This window comes from Cetorhinus maximus, chromosome 9 (assembly GCF_964194155.1).
Source record: "Cetorhinus maximus chromosome 9, sCetMax3.hap1.1, whole genome shotgun sequence".
NCBI classification, from domain to species: domain Eukaryota; kingdom Metazoa; phylum Chordata; class Chondrichthyes; order Lamniformes; family Cetorhinidae; genus Cetorhinus; species Cetorhinus maximus.
In genome coordinates this window covers 111,069,342-111,087,666 of record NC_135887.1, presented here as the reverse complement: position 1 = coordinate 111,087,666, position 18,325 = coordinate 111,069,342, and the positions used below count along the sequence as shown (strand labels likewise).

Below are 18,325 nucleotides of genomic sequence, written 5' to 3'. Positions count from 1 at the left end.
TACCTCCATGTTCTTATATTCTATGCCTCAGCTAATAAATGAAAGGATTCCATATGCCAGGCGTGGCCAAACTGCGGCTCTTTGAGACTTCAAGTGTGGCTCATGCAAAAATATTGGGTGAACACCTTTTTCCATCTCAATTTAATATAAACTGTGTTCCGAAACCCAAACTTACTTGCTCACTGGGAGCAGAGTTCAGGAACTCCAAGTCCCAACAGTCTTTGGACTTCCCACGTATGCCTAGGTCAGGAATGGGATGTGGGACCTCGTGAAAAGCCTTGCTAAAATCCATGTAAACCTCATCAACCCTCCTTGTTACTTCCTCAAAAAATTCAATCAAATTAGTCCGACGAAACCTTCCCCTTAACAAAATCCACGCTGACTGTCCTTGATTAATCCACACCTTCTGAAGTGACAGTTCACCCTATCCCTCAGAATTGATTCCAATAACTTTCCCACTACCGAGGTCAGACAGACTGGCCTCTAATTATTCGGTCGGTCCCTCACTCCCTTTTTAAACAAAGGTACAACATTAGCAGACCTCTAAATCTCAGGCACCACAGCTGTATCCAATGAGGATTGGAAAATGATGGTCAGTCCCTCCGCAATTTCCTCCTTGGCTTCACCCTGACTCATATCCTCCGCCTCCACACATAGGTTATATTTTTAGTCTTTTATGAACCTACTGTTTCCTTAGTTGTCCTCTTAATCTTAATGTATTGATAAAACATCTTTGGGTTCTCCTTGATTTTGTTTGCCAATATTCTTTCATGCCTTTTCTTTGTTTTCCTAATTTCCTTTTTGATCTCACCCCTCCATTTTCTGTATTCCTCTCGGCTTTCTGTAGTATTGAGTTCTCGGTGTCTAACATAAGCTTTCCTTTTCTGCCATATCTTATCCTGTAAGCTCCTTGACATCCAGGGGTCTCTAGCTTTGGCCATCCCACCCTTTTCCTTTGTGGGAACATGCTTCCTTTAAACCCCTTGAATCTCCCCTTCAAATGCTTCCCACTGCCCTGCCACTGATTTACCTTCAAGTAGCTGTATCCAGTCTACTTTTGCTAAAACACTCCTCAGCTTAGTAAAATTGGCCTTGCCTCAATTTAGAACTTTAACTCCTGTTCTATCTCTGTCCTTTTCCATAATTATGTTAAAATTAACTGAATTATGATCACTACCACCAAAATGCTCTCACACTGCCACTGCTTCCATCTTCCCAGCTTGGTTTCCTAAAACTAAGTCTAGAACCGCATCCTCTCTTGTTGGACTTGCTACATACTGGCCAAAAAAGTTCTCCTGAATGCACCTAAAGAATTTTGTTTCCTCCATTCCTTTCACACTAAAACTATCTCAGTTAATATTGGGGTATTTAAAATCCCCTACTATTACTGCCCTATTGTTTTTGCACTTTACAGAGATTTTGCCTACATACTTGCTCTTCTATCTCCCACTGACTGTTTGGGTTCTATAGTACACTCCCAGTAGGGTGACTGTCCCTTCTTTTGTTCCTAAGCTCCATCCATATGGCCTCAATTGATGACCCTTCTAACATATCATCCCTCTTCACATTTGTAATTGCTTCTCTGACCAAAATTGCCATCCTCCCTCCCTTTTTATCCCCCTCTCTATCTTGTCTGAAAACTCTGTAACCAGGGATATTGAGCTGCCATTCCTCCCCCTCTTTAAGCCATGTTTCTGTAATAGCTGTGATATCATATCATTATCACATTGCTGTTTGTAGGTTGCTGACGTGCACGCAAATAAATTTCAACATCTTGTACAGTACAACAGTGACCACATCTCAAAAAGTGCCTCGTTGGCTGTGAAGCACTTCAGGACATCCTGGCACTGGATTTGACAGTACCCCCTGCCAGACCTGTTTTCAGCAGCGGCTGGGGGAGGGTGGAGGGGTAGAGGGGTGCATGTAAAATATGAGGGGTGGCAAGTCCACCCCTGAGCTGCCCCTCATAATATGCTAGGTGGGAGGGCGCTGAAATCGGCAGTCCATCCCACCCTATTTTTAAATAAATAATTAATGGTCAATTGGGCTTGTTACCAAGCCAATTGACCCGAATATTATGCTGCCCGTACCACAATACGGTTAGCCTGGGCAGGCCATTTTTTAAACACAAGTTGTAAAAAGGTGGGAAGGAAGTGGGGTCAGAGGAGGGGTTGTCCCCTCTGTACATCTGGAGCACATCCCTCCAGGATGTTACATACCCCCCCCCACTTTGTTCCTCCCTGTTTAGCCTCCAAAACCATTCCCCCTCCCCCTTTCCCCCTCAGCCCCCTACCTAGGCTGCACAATCCCTCCAAGCCCTAAGAACTGGGGACTCGCCTGTGGTTCCAGAGTCTATCGAAGTTCTGTGTGGGCCTGCTTGCAGTCCCAGCAGTGCACATTACCCAGTTCAAGCAGGCCAACACAGAACCTCTGATTGGCTGGCAGTTCTCAAGGAGGGGCTTCCTCCCACTGATGGGCAGAAGTCCCACTCTCTACCTGCTTAGCTCGCCAGTGGTGCGTCATGGCTTTAAGGCAGCCTTTCTTTTAGCTGGGTCAGCCGCTGGCTGACTCTTGCAATGGTAGGGGGAGTGGGTTGGGGGGTGGTGGTGGTGGAAGAGAGCAATATGCCCCCCCACCATGAAATCCAGCCTCTGAGGTTGTGAAAGGCGCGATAGAAATGCAAGTCTTTTGCTTTTCTTTTTACTGTTCCATTTTGGAAAGGAATTTGTGCAAGATTTATACGGAAGAATGTCACATTTTAATTAAACTCACAGAGGCTTAAAATCAACTTCCACACACAATCATTTCAAAAAGAATTCATTGTCCGTGAAACACTTTAGGATATCCTGGGGATGTAAAAGTTGTTTATCAGCGTAAGTCCTTTGCTCTTTGTTTCCTCAATTCTGTGTGAAAAAAGAGTTCATCTAATGATAATTTTGATGAAGCTCTATTAGATCTTCATTGTTTCAGCAAAACTGGGCCCATGTTTTCAAAGGAAAAACTCAGCAAGTCTGGCAGCATCGGCGGAGAAGAAATCAGTTAACGTTTCGAGCCTTCATGGCCCTTCGGCAGAACTGGAGCATAGTTAGAAGAAGGGAGAAATATAAATTGGTTTAAGGTGGGTGGGGGGGGGGGGAAGAGACACATTGAGGGTGTGGTGTGATGATTGTGGAGATGAGCAGATAATCAAAAGATGTCACAGACAAAAGGGTCAAAGAGGTGTTGAAGGTGGTGGACTTTGTCTGAGAAAAGTGCTAATTAAGAATGGAAGACAGGATATTCAAAGTACAGCTCTAGTGGGGGTGGGGTGGAAAGACTAAAGGTTTTAGTTTTAGATTTAAAAATAATGGAAATAGGTGGGGAAAGAAGAATCTATATAAATTATTGAAAAAAAAGCGGGGGGGGGAAAGAAACGGGGTGGGGATGGGGGGAGGGGGAGTTTAAGATCTAAAGTTGTTGAATTCAATATTCAGCCCGGAGGGCTGTAAAGTGCCTAGTCGGAAGATGAGGTGCTGTTCCTCCAGTTTGCGTTGGGCTTCACTGGAACAATGCAGCAAGCCAAGGACAGACATGTTGGCAAGAGAACAGGGTGGAGTGTTAAAATGGCAAGCGACAGGGAGGTTTGGGTCTTTCTTGCGGACAGACCGCAGGTGTTCCGCAAAACGGTCGCCCAGTTTGCGTTTGGTCTCTCCAATGTAGAGGAGACCGCATTGGGAGCAACGAATGCAGTAGACTAAGTTAGGGGAAATGCAAGTGAAATGCTGCTTCACTTGAAAGGAGTGTTTAGGCCCTTGGACGGTGAGGAGAGAGGAAGTGAAGGGGCAGGTGTTGCATCTTCTGCGTGGGCATGGGGAGGTGCCATAAGTGGGGGTTGAGGAGTAGGGGGTGATGGAGGAGTGGACCAGGGTGTCCCGGAGGGAACGATCCCTACGGAATGCCATCAAGGGGGGTGAAGGGAAGATGTGTTTGGTGGTGGCATCATGCTGGAGTTGGCGGAAATGGCGGAGGATGATCCTTTGAATGCGGAGGCTGGTGGGGTGATAAGTGAGGACAAGGGGGACCCTATCATGTTTCTGGGAAGGAGGAGAAGGCGTGAGGGAGGATGCGCGGGATATGGGCCGGACACGGTTGAGGGCCCTGTCAACGACCGTGGATGGAAAACCTCGGTTAAGGAAGAAGGAGGACATGTCAGAGGAGCTGTTTTTGAAGGTAGCGTCATCAGAACAGATGCGACGGAGGCGAAGGAACTGAGAGAATGGGATGGAGTCTTTACAGGAAGCGGGGTGTGAGGAGCTGTAGTCGAGGTAGCTGTGGGAGTCGGTAGGCTTGTAATGGATATTGGTGGACAGTCTATCATCAGAAATTGAGACAGAGAGGTCAAGGAAGGGAAGAGAAGTGTCAGAGATGGACCATGTGAAGATGATGGAGGGGTGGAGATTGGAAGCAAAATTAATAAATTTTTCCAGGTCCCGACGAGAGCATGAAGCAGCACCGAAGTAATCATCGATGTACCGGAGAAAGAGTTGTGGGAGGGGGCCGGAGTAGGACTGGAACAAGGAATGTTCCACATACCCCATAAAGAGACAGGCATAGCTGGGGCCCATGCAGGTACCCATAGCCACACCTTTTATTTGGAGGAAGTGAGAGGAGTTAAAGGAGAAATTGTTCAGTGTGAGAACAAGTTCAGCCAGACAGAGGAGAGTAGTGGTGGATGGGGATTGTTGGGGCCTCTGTTCAAGGAAGAAGCTAAGGGCCCTCAGACCATCCTGGTGGGGGATGGAGGTGTAGAGGGATTGGACATCCATGGTGAAGAGGAAGCGGTTGGGGCCAGGGAACTGGAAATTGTTGATGTGACATAAGGTGTCAGAGGAATCACGGATGTAGGTGGGAAGTCCCAGTCCAATAATAATTTCCATTATTCCACTAAAACCTTTAGTATTTCCACCCCACCCCCCTAGAGCTGTACTTTGAATATCCTGTCTTCCATTCTTAATTAGCACTTTTCTCAGACAAAGTCCACCACCTTCAACACCTCTTTGACCCTTTTGTCTGTGACATCTTTTGATTATCTGCTCATCTCCACAATCATCACACCACACCCTCAATGTGTCTCTTCCCCCCCCCCACCCACCTTAAACCAATTTATATTTCTCCCTTCTTCTAACTATGCTCCAGTTCTGCCGAAGGGCCATGAAGGCTCGAAACGTTAACTGATTTCTTCTCCGCCGATGCTGCCAGACTTGCTGAGTTTTTCCAGGTAATTCTGTTTTTGTTTTGGATTTCCAGCATCCGCAGTAGCTTTTAGCTTTTTGTTTTTATCCCATGTTTTCAAACCTTCCTCACAACTCTGTTCTCTTACTCTGGTGAGTCCTCAGTGCACCCGTCCCATGGCTGAAATATCTTTCCTACCTGAAGGAGCAAAAAACCGCAGCCAGTACTGTGGCCTGTCCAATATCAGTAGAAATTCAACATCAGCCTTTAACAGTCAGCCTTTTTTTTATTTTTAAAAAGAAAGTCTTGCATTTTATGGCACCTTTAATGACTTCAGAATGTTGCAAAACATTCTACAACCAATGAAGTACTTTTTCAGGGTAGTCACTGATGTAGGAAAGCAGCAGCCAATTTGTGCACCACAAGATCCCACAAACAGTGATGCAGATTTGACAAGGACACCAAGGGGAGTGCCCTTCTTCAAACAGTGGTCATGGGAGCTTTAATAGGGGCCTCACTTTAGCATCATATCCTAAAGTCAGTACCTCCAACAGTGCAGCAGCCTCTCAGTACTGCCCCTCCAACAGCACAGCCCCAGCTCAGTACTGTGCCTCCAATAGTGCAGGGTGCCCTCAGTACTGACTTCTGACACTGCAGTGCTCCCTCAGTATTGCTCCTCTCTCAGTACTGCCCTCCAACAGTGCAGTGCTCCCTCAGTACTGTACCTCCAATAGTGCAGAGTGCCCTCAGTACTTACCTCCAACAGTGCAGTGCTCCCACAGTACTGCCCGTCCGACAATGCAGTGTACTCTCAGTGTTTCCCTTTGGACAGTGCAGTGCTCCCTCAATAGTGCCCATTGACAGTACAGTGATCCCTCAATACTGACCCTCTGATGGTGCAGCACTCTCTCCGTAGTGACCCTCCAACAATGCAGTGCTCCCTCAGTGCTGCACTGGAGTGTTTGCCTCGATTTTTGCACTCAGATCTCAAGTGAGACTCTGCACCACAACTTTCTGACTCAGTGCTGAGGGAGCGACAGCTCACATGCACAATCTTGCACTGGGTGGGTTGATTCATTCAATTTAACCTTTCTGTTTCTAATTTCAAATGCAGACTCAACAGAGAGGTGGAAAAAAACAAGCATACAAAAATGATGGCCAAAAATGTCCCTCTGATCCATCCAGCTTGTCCCGTATGGTGTGCTGTTGCACACAGCACAATAGACATTCCGCATGTAATCTCCTGGAGAGGTGCAAAAGATAAAAACAGAGCCAATTAGAGAGAAACAATACAATAGCATCAGCTCAGATTTATACGGTGCCTTTAGCATAACAAAATGTCCCAAGGTCGCAGAAGCATCATTAAACAGTATGGCACCAAGCCACATAAGGCTCAGTTGGCCAAAAGCTTATTCAAAGAGGTAGGTTTTAAGGAGTGCCTTAAAGGAGGAAAGCAAAGTAGAGAGGCTGAGAGGTTTAGGGAAGGAATTCCAGAGCTTGGGGTCTTGGCAGCTGAAGGCATGTCCATTAATGGTGGAGCAATTAAAATCGGGGATTGGGAAATCTGGAACATTCCTGTCGGATCCCTTTCATTTTTTGAAACTAGGCCCAGGAGATTTTAATTTTTTTGCTACCATTTTTAATGTGTGTGAATGAGGTACTTGTACTTTCTGTCCAAGCAGATTTTTCTATTGCTTGTGTTTGAGTTCAGCCATCAAGGCAAAAGGGCCTTTGGATGGAGTGAAGATTTCTCGACCAGTTTGAAGTTAATTTGTTGGAAACTTCTGTTGTTCCAGGCATGAAATCGATGCATTTAAAAAAAAAATTATACCTTTGTTGCATTGCTTTGTGCTGTTTAGCATTTGGTTTATTGTCCTTTATGTTAGGGGGGGGCGGGGAGGCGCTGGTCTTTTTTTATTCCACCCCCATTACAGTTTTTTGGATCTTCTTAACAACAACAACTTGAAATTTAGAATGGCCCATTCCCTTGTCAACAACAACAGCAGCTTGCATTTATATAGCACTTTTAACGTAGTAAAACACCCCAAAATGCTTCACAGGAGTGTTAGCAAGCAAACCACATACAGACAACCATATTATGACCAGTGGCCAAAGATTGGCCAGGGATAGACTTTAAGGAGTATCTTAAAGGGGGAGAGAGAGGGGTAGAAGTGGAGAGATTTATGGAGGGAATTTCAGTGCTTTAGGCCTAGGCACCTGAAGGCACAACCGCCAGTGGTGGAGGGATTAAAATAAGTGATGCACAAGATACCAGAACTGAAGGAGCACAGAGATCTCAACGTGATATAGGGCTGCAGGAGGTTACAGAGATGGGGTGGGTGGGGGCGAGGCCATGGAGTGATTCGAACACAAGGATGAGAATTTTCAAGGTGTTGCTGGACTGGGAGTCAATGTAGTTCAGCGAGCACAGGACTAATGGGTGAATGGCACTTGCTGCGAGTTAGGATATGGGCAGCAGAGTTTTGGATGTGCTGAAGTTTAGGGATAAGAGACTTCCCATGTGGAGAGACTGGTGAAGCTTTGTTCTCCTTAGAGCAGAGAAGGTTAAGGGGAGATTTAATAGAGGTGTTCAAAATCAAGAACGGTTTTGGCAGAGCGAATAAAGAGAAATTGTTTCCAGTGGCAGGAGGGTTAGTAACCAGAGGACACAGGTTTAAGGTGATTGGCAAAAGAACCAGAGGTGACCTGAGAATTTTTTTTTTACACAGTGCATTGTTGACATCTGGAACAAGCTGCATGAAAGGGTAGTGGAAGCAGATTCAATAGTAACTTTCAAAATTGGATAAATATGTGAAGGAAAAGAATTTTGCGGGGCTATGGGGAAAGAGCAGGGGGAGTGGGACTAATTGGTTGACCTTTCAAAGAGCCAAAACAGTCATGATGTCCTCTTTCTGTGCTGTATCATTCGCATAGTCTATGATTCTATGGGGGGTGATAGATGGTGGTGGGGGGGTGTTGTGAGGGTGGTGCAGGGGCAACCCATGAGAGCATAAGAATAGTCAAGTCTGGCCACAAAAACATGGATAAATTTTTCAGCAGCAGGTGGGGAGGCGATGGCGCAGTGGTTTTGTCACTTACTTTGGAAAAAATTGGAAATTAAAAAATCGTCCCAATGAAAGTGACCACGAAGCTGTTGAATGGCCCTAAAGCCCAACTGGTTCACCACTGGGCTTTAGGGAAGGAAATCTGCCATCCTAACCCAGCCTGGTCCTATATGTGACTCTAGTCCGACACCAATGTGGGTGAAACTTAACTGCCCTCCGGAGTGCCTTGAGAGACCCCCAGTTGTATTAAGAGTTGTAACTCCCTGGGCAATAAATACTGGCATTGCCAGAGATGCTCACATCCTCAGACCAAATAACATAAAAAAGATTGATGGCTGGTGGTGCATTTTGTCTTTGAAGAAATTCCAGGGAAAATAGTGATTGCAGAGAAATCCATGTACATAATAAACCAACTAACGTCCACAGCCCCGCTCACTCCCTGTGTAGTGAAACTGGCCTTTCGCAGTAGTGAAAAATGGGCCATAGTGAATCAGCAGCCCATGTTACATCCTGTCTAATCTTCTTATCCAACACCTACATCAATTGGGCTGAATGATAGTTTTCAAGGATCCAAGAGATGTAAGCAGCTTTGGGCTGTAAACAAATCCCATTGTTGAACTCAAAGCTGAGATTGTTCTCCTTGGAGCAAAGGAGGTTGAGGGGAAATTTGATAGAGGTGTGCAAGATTCTGACTGATTTAGATAAGGTAGACAATGCAAAGCTGTTCCCTTCAGTTGATGGTTTAAGGTTTTGGGAAAGAGATGCAGATGGTATGTGAGGAGGAAGTTATTTATGCAGCAAGTGGTAATGATCTGGAACTCACTCCCTATGAGGGTGATGAGAGTGAAGATGGTTAATGATTTTAAAAGGAAATTGTATGGGTACTTGAGGGAAATAAACTTGCAGAGCCATGGGGTTCGAGTGGGGAAATGGGCTCTCTATAGAGCGCTGGCATAGACTCAACGGGCCAAATGGCCTCCTTCTGTGCTGTCATGACTCTGGCTGGGATGTTGTCGGGCCAATTAGGTCTCGCCCAGCGGCTGGAAAACCGATGGGGAGTCCCCATCAGTTCCTTGGGGGAGGCCAAACGGAATCAAGTGTCCTTCAGGCAATTAACTGGCCGCCTTTGAGCCTTTCCTGCGAATGAGGTCCCCAGCGGCAGAAGTCCCGTCTGCCGAGAGCTGCTGTCCAATCAGCGTGCGGCTCCTCATGCTCCCAATACCACCAGGAGTGGTGGCTGCTCGCAGCTCCGCACCCACCTAAGGTCCAAGATCGCGGAGGGACCCCATGCCCTTTGGGCCTGCCTTCAAAGATGACTGAAGATAGGATGGGGGTCGGAGGGTGGAGGGTCATGAGAGGAGAGAGGGGAGTGGAATGCAAGGGTAGGGGGAGGCTTTCAGCAGCCGCCTCTCTGCCCAATGCCAGCTCCCTCGATCAGGCAGAGAGCGTCTGATAGTGAGGGGCCCCACACCCACACTCTGCCCCCAGGAGGCCGCTGACAAACCAGACAGGTTTTGCTGGTCAGCCTTTTAATGAAACAGGAGACCCATGCGGCCTCCAATTAATCCTTGAGCTACTGCTCAATATTTGAGTTTTTCAGTCCATTGTGGAGTTTTACTTGGAGCTGGTGTACTTGGTCACTGCCTTTGTCCCTTCCGACACGGTGCGCTTGGCCAGTTCCCCGGGCAGCAGCAGGCGTACGAAGGTCTGGATCTCCTGGGAGCTGATGGTGCTGCGCTTGTTGTAATGGGTCAGACGGGAAGCCTCACCTGCAATGCGCTCGAAAATATCATTCACGAATGAGTTCATGATACTCATGGCCTTGGAGGAGATACTGGGGTTGGGGTGAACCTGCTTCATCACTTTGTAGGTGTAGATGGAGTAGCTCTCCTTCCTCGACCTTCGCCGCTTCTTGCCGCCCTTTGCTGACGGTTTACTCACTGCTTTCTTGGCTCCCTTCTTGAGAGCTGGTTTCTTCTCATCAACCCATCCAGAGACTCAGGGTAATGCTCTGGGAACCCAGGTTCGAATCCCACCTCAGCAGATGGTGAAATTTGAATTCAATAAAAATCTGGAATTAAAAGTCTGGTGATCACCATGAAACCATTGCCAATTGTTGTAAAAACCTACCTGGTTCACTAATGCCCTTTAGGGGAATGAAATCTGCTGTCCTTACCTGGTCTGGCCTGCATGTGACTCCAGACCCACAGCAATGTGGTTGACTCTTAAATGCCCTATGAACAAGGGCAGTTTGGGATGGGCAATAAATGCTGGCCTAGCCAGTGATGCCCACATCCCTTAAATGAATTTTTTTTAAAAAGCTGAGCTGAGCAAGGTGGAGACAGGCCAAATAGGATGCCGTGGTCGGGAAGGCCTGGTTCAGGGAGTTGTAGGTTATTTAGCAGGCTTCATTCAGTCAGTGAGGATTGTAGGCAGGGCTTTGACATCACAAAGTTTGAAGTTGGTAAACTTGTAGGACTTTAGTTAGGCCGCACTTAGAGTACTGTGCACGGTTCATACTTCATACTATAAATAGACACAGAGGAACTAGAGAAAGTGCAAAATGGTTTTACAAAAATGATATCAGAACAACTATCAGAAAAGATCGAACATGTTGGAGATTTTTTCCCTTTAGAAAAGAGAAGATTTAGAGGTGTCCTGTTCGATGTCTTAAAAATGATGACTGTGGAGATGTGGACTATAGATGTGGAGAGAATGTTTCCATTTGTGGGAGAATTCAAAGTAGCAGCCATAAATACAAGCTAGTTACTAATAAATCTGACAGGGAAATAAGAAGAGATTTCTTCACTCAGACAGTGGCTAGAATGTGGAACTGGCTGCTATAGGAAGTAGTTGAGGTAAATAGCCAAGATGTTTTCAAAAGGAATCTAGACGAGGACAAGAGAGAAAAGGGAATAAAAGAGACGCTGAAAAGTTGAGATTAGGGAAATGGAAAGAGAGAAGAGTTGTGTGAAGTATTGACACCAGCACAGACTAGTTGGGCTGAATGGCCTGTTTCTGTGCTGTATATCCTATGTAATTCTATGTAATGTGTGAAACATCTCTAGTTAAAATATATAAGTACATCAGTTAAACGCTATAAGAACAAATTCTGTTATTTAATATCTGCTTCTTTGCCACTAATTTCCAACATATTTTTTCATTGCTCTGAATACAAGCTGCTGTACAGGATATTTTAACCTGATAAAATGGGGCTGTAAAGCAATGTTTGTACCAGTGTTAATTCTGAAGCAATATTCTCAGGTGGATCATTTAACTGCTTTGCTTCTCTGTGATTCATTTGTGAATTTATTTTCACAATCATTGATGTTCATGCATATAAAATGAAACAGTCATTACTTGCAGTAACAACAAGCTCCCTACAGTAAAAAAAACACACTCTCAACATCACTTCAATCAACTGCTTCATGGTTTCTGCTGAATTCAGACAACTTTGCACTAATTCCCTTATAAATAAATTGCCCGAAGCTAAGGGAAATGGGGATTTTATATTTCCAAGCTAAGCACATTTGTGATGGAGAATCACAACACGGGCTCAGCCTGAAAGTTACCTTTGATTCATAGGGCTGGATATTGTGCAGTCTGTCACAGCAGGAACCATGGTAGCCGGACCCAGTTAATTGTGGAATAGGCCCCTTGTCAGTCTCCTGGCAGCGGGAAAACCTCCCTCGGATAAGTTGGAGGGCAGAAGGGATTGACCCGGGATTCCTGGCCTACTGCCAGTGGGATGTCGATTAGGCTCATTAATGAGCCAATTGACACCCATTATCCCTGAGTCAAAAAAAAAGATGGGTTGATGAGAAGAAACCAGCTCTCAAGAAGGGAGCCAAGAAAGCAGTGAGTAAACCGTCAGCAAAGGGCGGCAAGAAGCGGCGAAGGTCGAGAAGGAGAGCTACTCCATCTACAACTACAAAGTGATGAAGCAGGTTCACCCCAACCCCAGCATCTCCTCCAAGGCCATGAGTATCATGAACTCATTCGTGAATGATATTTTCGAGCGCATTGTGGGTGAGGCTTCCCGTCTGACCCATTACAACAAGCGCAGCACCATCAGCTCCCAGGAGATCCAGACCTTCGTGCGCCTGCTGCTGCCCGGGGAACTGGCCAAGCACACCGTGTCGGAAGGGACAAAGGCAGTGATCAAGTACACCAGCTCCAAGTAAAACTCCACAATGGACTGAAAAACTCAAATATTGAGCAGTACCTCGAGGATTAATTGGAGGCCGCATGGGTCTCCTGTTTCATTAAAAGGCTGACCAGCAAAATCTGTCTGGTTTGTCAGCGGCCTCCTGGGGGCAGAGTGTGGGTGTGGGGCCCCTCACTATCAAACGCTCTGTGCCTGATCGAGGGAGCTGGCATTGGGCAGAGAGGCGGCTGCTGAAAGCCTCCCCCTACCCTTGCATTCCACTCCCCTCTCTCCTCTCATGACCCTCCACCCTCCGACCCCCATCCTATCTTCAGTCATCTTTGAAGGCAGGCCCAAAGGGCATGGGGTCCCTCCGCGATCTTGGACCTTAGGTGGGTGCGGAGCTGCGAGCAGCCACCACTCCTGGTGGTATTGGGAGCATGAGGAGCCGCACGCTGATTGGACAGCAGCTCTCGGCAGATGGGACTTCTGCCGCTGGGGACCTCATTCACAGGAAAGGCTCAAAGGCGGCCAGTTAATTGCCTGAAGGACACTTGATTCCATTTGGCCTCCCCCAAGGAACTGATGGGGACTCCCCATCGGTTCTCCAGCCGCTGGGCGAGACCTAATTGGCCCGACAACATCCCAGCCATACAGTCATGACAGTACAGAAGGAGGCCATTTGGCCCATCGAGTCTATGCCAGCTCTCTATAGAGAGCCCATTTCCCCACTCAAACCCCATGGCTCTGCAAGTTTATTTCCCTCAAGTACCCATACAATTTCCTTTTAAAATCATTAACTATCTTCACTCTCATCACCCTCATAGGGACTGAGTTCCAGATCATTACCACTTGCTGCATAAATAACTTCCTCCTCACATACCATCTGCAACTCTTTCCCAAAACCTTAAACCATCAACTGAAGGGAACAGCTTTGCATTGTCTACCTTATCTAAATCAGTCAGAATCTTGCACACCTCTATCAAATTTCCCCTCAACCTCCTTTGCTCCAAGGAGAACAACCTCAGCTTTGAGTTCAACAATGGGATTTGTTTACAGCCCAAAGCTGCTTACATCTCTTGGATCCTTGAAAACTATCATTCAGCCCAGTTGATGTAAGTGTTGGATAAGAAGATTAGACAGGATGTAACATGGGCTGCTGATTCACTATGGCCCATTTTTCACTACTGCGAAAGGCCAGTTTCACTACACAGGGAGTGAGCGGGGCTGTGGACGCTAGTTGGTTTATTATGTACATGGATTTCTCTGCAATCACTATTTTCCCTGGAATTTCTTCAAAGACAAAATGCACCACCAGCCATCAGTCTTTTTTATGTTATTTGGTCTGAGGATGTGAGCATCTCTGGCAATGCCAGTATTTATTGCCCAGGGAGTTACAACTCTTAATACAACTGGGGGTCTCTCAAGGCACTCCGGAGGGCAGTTTAGTGTCACCCACATTGGTGTCGGACTGGAGTCACATATAGGACTAGGCTGGGTTAGGATGGCAGATTTCCTTCCCTAAAGCCCAGTGGTGAACCAGTTGGGCTTTAGGGCAATTCAACAGCTTTGTGGTCATTTTCATTGGGCCTATTTTTTAATTTCCAATTTTTTTAAACTGAATTTTTGCCTTGCCTCCTGGACTCTCCTCTTTGACTGTGGGCAGAATTGTCCCAGATTTGCACTAAGTGGAGTAGCGGGCGTGAAAAAAGACGTTTTACCTGCCGACTGCAATGGCGGGTTTTTACGCAGTATTGTCCCCTTCCTGCCTCATGAATTATGCAGCCATGGGCAACACGCTGGATTGCTGGCGGCCAGTCTCCAATTTTCCCACCACGCCATTACCTCGCCACTTCCTCACGCAGGGCACCATATTTAAACTGCTACCGCTGGCACGCTTCTCAATGCTTGCAGCCCAGGACCGCTCTGATGAAGACATGGCCCCAAAAGCCAAGAAGAGCGCAGCCCCCCTATTCAGTGACGCATCCCTGGGATGCCTTCTGGACACCTTGGAGGTCCGCTGCGATGTCCTCTAACCCCGCTCTGGCTGCATGAGGCCCATCAGTCTCACCACTCCAGCTTGGGAGGCGGTGGCAGAGGTGCTCAGTGCCAATGCTGCACACAAGAGGTCATCCATTCTGTGAAGAAAGAGGATAAATGATTTCATCTGTGCCACCAGGGTAAGTCAACCATCTCATCAATTTTAACTCATCCACTCACAAGCCCATCACAGATTCACTGGCATCTCACTCACTGCCAGCTCAAGGGACATCATCACTCACTCCCTCATACACACCCCCACATCTCCATCCGGCCTCATCTCCTCTGGAGACAGCCTCCTCATCCCATCAATGGCTCCACTCAGCAGACACACACGCCTGGCATCTTTCGCATTTGGCATACGTCTTGCTCACACTCTCCCCATCTGTCTTTATTCAGGACAAGATTGTGCACAATCGACAGGAGAGGGTGACAACGGTCACCCATAGGGCAGAGGGCCAACAGCTTGACACCCCAGGGCCATCCACCGAGGTGACTCCGGGAATGTCCTGCCGATCCAAGTCCCCTCTTCCTGTGACCCCGCAGCTTCAGTTCCCAGGCTGAGGAGGGTGCAGCTGGCCCACAGCAGAACACCCAAAGCACCAGGTCTCGGCCTTCCAGAGGACCCACACCAAAGTCAGCACGGACAGGGTGTCGCAGTCAGCAGGTCTGTGCCTCCACTGTGGATGTCTGGGGAGCAGCAAGTGTTAAAAAGATGTAGTTGCACAGCCTGGGCATGAGTGTTAATCACTTGTACATAATGTTCCCTATTGTAAATAAGCTTCCAAAAATGTCTCCTTGCCTGTGGCTCCTTGTTACGATGAGCAGTGTTTGTGTCACTCAGGTGTGAAACCTTGGTCCCTGCACAAGATAAAGGCAGGTGTCTCAGTCCAGGGCCTCTTCCCTGTGCTGTGTGTAACTTTCAGACCAAAGTGATGGTCCAGCCTCACATTCCCTGGACATATGAGTGACTCCTGCACCTCGATGGTGCTGGTCATTGCTGCCAGAATGTCGTGAGCAGGCGTCACAGAGTTCCATATATCTCTGTGTGCTCTCAGCACCTTTAAGGTGGGGCTGGCCCCCCATCTCTTCAGCATCTGTGACCAGTGATGCTGTGCTCCTGAAGGGGTCAGGTGCTGAAGGCGGACAAAGGATCTGGTGCATTTAAAGTTCAAGGCTGCACCTCCATGATATGACCCTGATCACAGAGCGCAAGCGAGCTGCCCTCAACCAGACAGGAGTCAGACATTCTCAGAGGTTATGTGAAGATCTATGGAGTGTCCTCTGTGGGTAGCCCTTGTCCCCAAGGAGCCAACCCTGCAGCCTCTGTGGACCCTGGAAGATATCAGGGATCTGAGACCTGCTCAGGAGGTAGGTGTCGTGGAGTCTCCCTGGGAATCGTACACAAATCTGTAGGATGCATTTGTGGTTGTCACAGACTAGCTGAACATTTTAGCAAGTGGAAGGCCTTGCGGCTAATGTAGTTGACTGCTTGTTGCCATGGAGATCCAAGCGCCACGTGACTCCCTGCACCTGTGGAAAACCAGAGATCCGTGCAAATCCCAGTGCTCTTGCTTCCTGGCTTTCCTGATCCCAGGTGAAACGCAGAAAGTCCTGTTCCTTCATGAGGATGGCGCCCATGACCTCTTGGATACACTCGTGCGTGGAGGCTTGTGAGGTCCTGCACAGGTCACCTCTAGAGCCTTGGAAGGAGCCACTTGCGTAAGAATTGAGCGAGGTGGTCACTTTCACGGCCACTGGCAATGGATGCCCTTCATGTCCCTATGGCACCAAATCATGCAGCAGGTGGCATATGTGACCGGCCAGTTCCATAGACATGCGCAGTCTTCGGCGACTCTGGTTCTCAGTCACTGCAGGTGCCATCGATGGACCCTGGGTCTAGTGATGTTGCTACAAGCAACGATGCTCCATAGATCTTCAGTTTCCTGCGCAGCAGGCCCTGCCGCCCCTTCATCTAGAGGGAGGTGCTCCTCCCTTTGCTGAGCCAAGCATCTCTGCCACACTCTTCTTATTCTTCTCTGCTCCCTGTAAGCCATGTGGCACACCGCTAAACCACCAGGCTCATGATCCTGATGTTCTCCTGCAGGATCAAAGAAAGAGATGTGTGGGTTAGTATATGTGTCCTAAGAACCTCTCTTGGTTAAGTCTGAAGGCCCCTTCATGCATGCCAGAGGGTGCTGGCCCCCAATTGGATGACCAGTGTGTGGTGTGCTTCATGGCTGTCCGAAACCCCACCCACCTCTGCCCTGCTCCACCTGACCGATTGGCGGCAGCTTTGGTCACTGAGCTGCATGCTGTGCTCTCAGCTCAGGCACAGGCATTCCCTTAACCTGCTGTTAGCTTGAACCATGAGGGATACTGGTCTACACCTTAACAAAGACATTGCAAGGGGCTCTGAGCAGCTCCACCAGTGACTGCACCAGGGGCGCCTTTCGCAAGGGGATTCTACAACTTGCCCAGTCAGCCCATTGTTCTGCTGCCCTCTAAGACGCACATTAATTTTCAGTCTGCACCCGAGAGGTGAAAAGTTCTGGAGCATTTGGTGGCACTTTCATGCTTTTGCTTTGCTTGAGTGGACAGAAAAGCTTCAGAGGCCAGACTCCTAGCATGTCAATGGAGCTGCAGCTGAAAAGTCTCAGCTGCAGAAGAATGCTCACTTTTGACAAGCTTTTCCAAGTGCGTGGATGTTTCCCCCACACCCCTGTACCCCCCCTGCCCTCTGGCATGTGCTTGTGTATTTCCTTCAGTCTGCCTTGCCCCCCCACAACCCCCCCGCACCTCCCCCCCGACCCACCACCCTGACCCGCACTGGAGCCCTTGCCCCAGCACCGCACTGAAAACCAGCAGGGAAAAAGCGACTTGCCTGTGCCTCCCACAATGGGCAGCGTCTCTTCCTTGGTGTCCTTCGGGCGATGCTCGCAAGCGCTGCACAAAAGTTGTATGTACTCAGCTCCAATTTCCCCTCGGAGTTCAGCTCACCAGGTGCACAGCTTTGAAAGGCAGCCATAAAGCACACCATTCTGAGGTCATATCGACGTGGGCAGTAAATTTGACCTGGGGGGATGATTCCAGTTTGAGGGCACAATGATGAGATGCAAATGCATTAAAATTAAGTTCCCGACTTTGGACGGCAGGAAACGCGGCCCACCATTAACGGGCAGAGCAGATGATCACAAACTGGTTTCAGGACAGCTTGAAACCAATTTTTGGCCTTTTCTCCATGTTATCCGTCACACCCGCCATGACACCCATCACCGTCAGGACTGGACGATTCCGCCCTGTGTCTTTGCCCCTCTCTTAATCCTTACCCTCTTTAGCTTCTTTTCCCCTCAGTCGATGTTGTCCACTCATTCTGCATTGTTCAGCAAAACAATCTATCATGTGTCTTTGGACATAATATGTTCCATAGAAATGTGAGTGAATTTAATTGTTCTTTTAAATAATTGAATTCCATCCTTAGTAATAAATCTGTTTAAGGTTGAAATAGATTTTAAACCTATTTTAAGGCAGAGTTCATTTCTGAACGGACTTGTTTGAGTAAGAAGGTGTGATTGAAAGCCTTCATGTGGTTACCTTACTTTGTGTGCGCTCCTGATTGAGGGATCTGGCATTGGACAGAGTGTCTCTCCCTTGCTCATGCCTTCCGCTCCCTTCGCTCCTCTCATGACCCCACACTCCGTGACCCCCCATCCTACTTGGACCGCACTTGGGCCGGTTGCAAGGTTTTGTAGGGAAATCCATTTAAGGTGAAGAGCAATGATGTTAAAATATCTGACAAGAGGGGATCAGGAGCTTGTAATTCTCCTTCAGGGTTCACAGATCAGCCCAGAAAAAATGTTGA

The 18,325-nt window shown here is 47.8% G+C and overlaps 2 protein-coding genes and 1 pseudogene across 5 annotated transcripts in view; 2 read left to right on the top strand and 1 right to left on the bottom strand.

The window, feature by feature from the left end:
- The window catches only part of LOC144684931 (polypeptide N-acetylgalactosaminyltransferase 18-like), a 297,659-nt gene that overhangs the window by 258,214 nt on the left and 21,120 nt on the right, over nt 1–18,325 (top strand). The gene's annotated exons all lie outside the window — the stretch shown is intronic.
- On the bottom strand, nt 9,891–18,095 carry LOC144684932 (histone H2B-like). Its single transcript, XM_078549351.1, has 2 exons — nt 18,063–18,095; nt 9,891–10,232 (listed from the first exon to the last, which is right to left on the bottom strand). Exons 1-2 carry the CDS (start codon nt 18,093–18,095, stop codon nt 9,891–9,893), a joined length of 375 nt encoding a protein of 124 aa, XP_078405477.1.
- Nucleotides 11,486–12,460, top strand: LOC144684275 (histone H2B-like; annotated as a pseudogene).

Bases quoted from the DNA above. Each gene is read 5' to 3' on its own strand.
- LOC144684932 (XM_078549351.1), bottom strand. From the start codon at position 18,095: ATGCCAGATCCCTCAATCAGGAGCGCACACAAA. The intron at 10,233-18,062 runs GTAAGGTAACCA...GCTCTCAAGAAG, and splicing joins CAATCAGGAGCGCACACAAA to GGAGCCAAGAAAGCAGTGAG.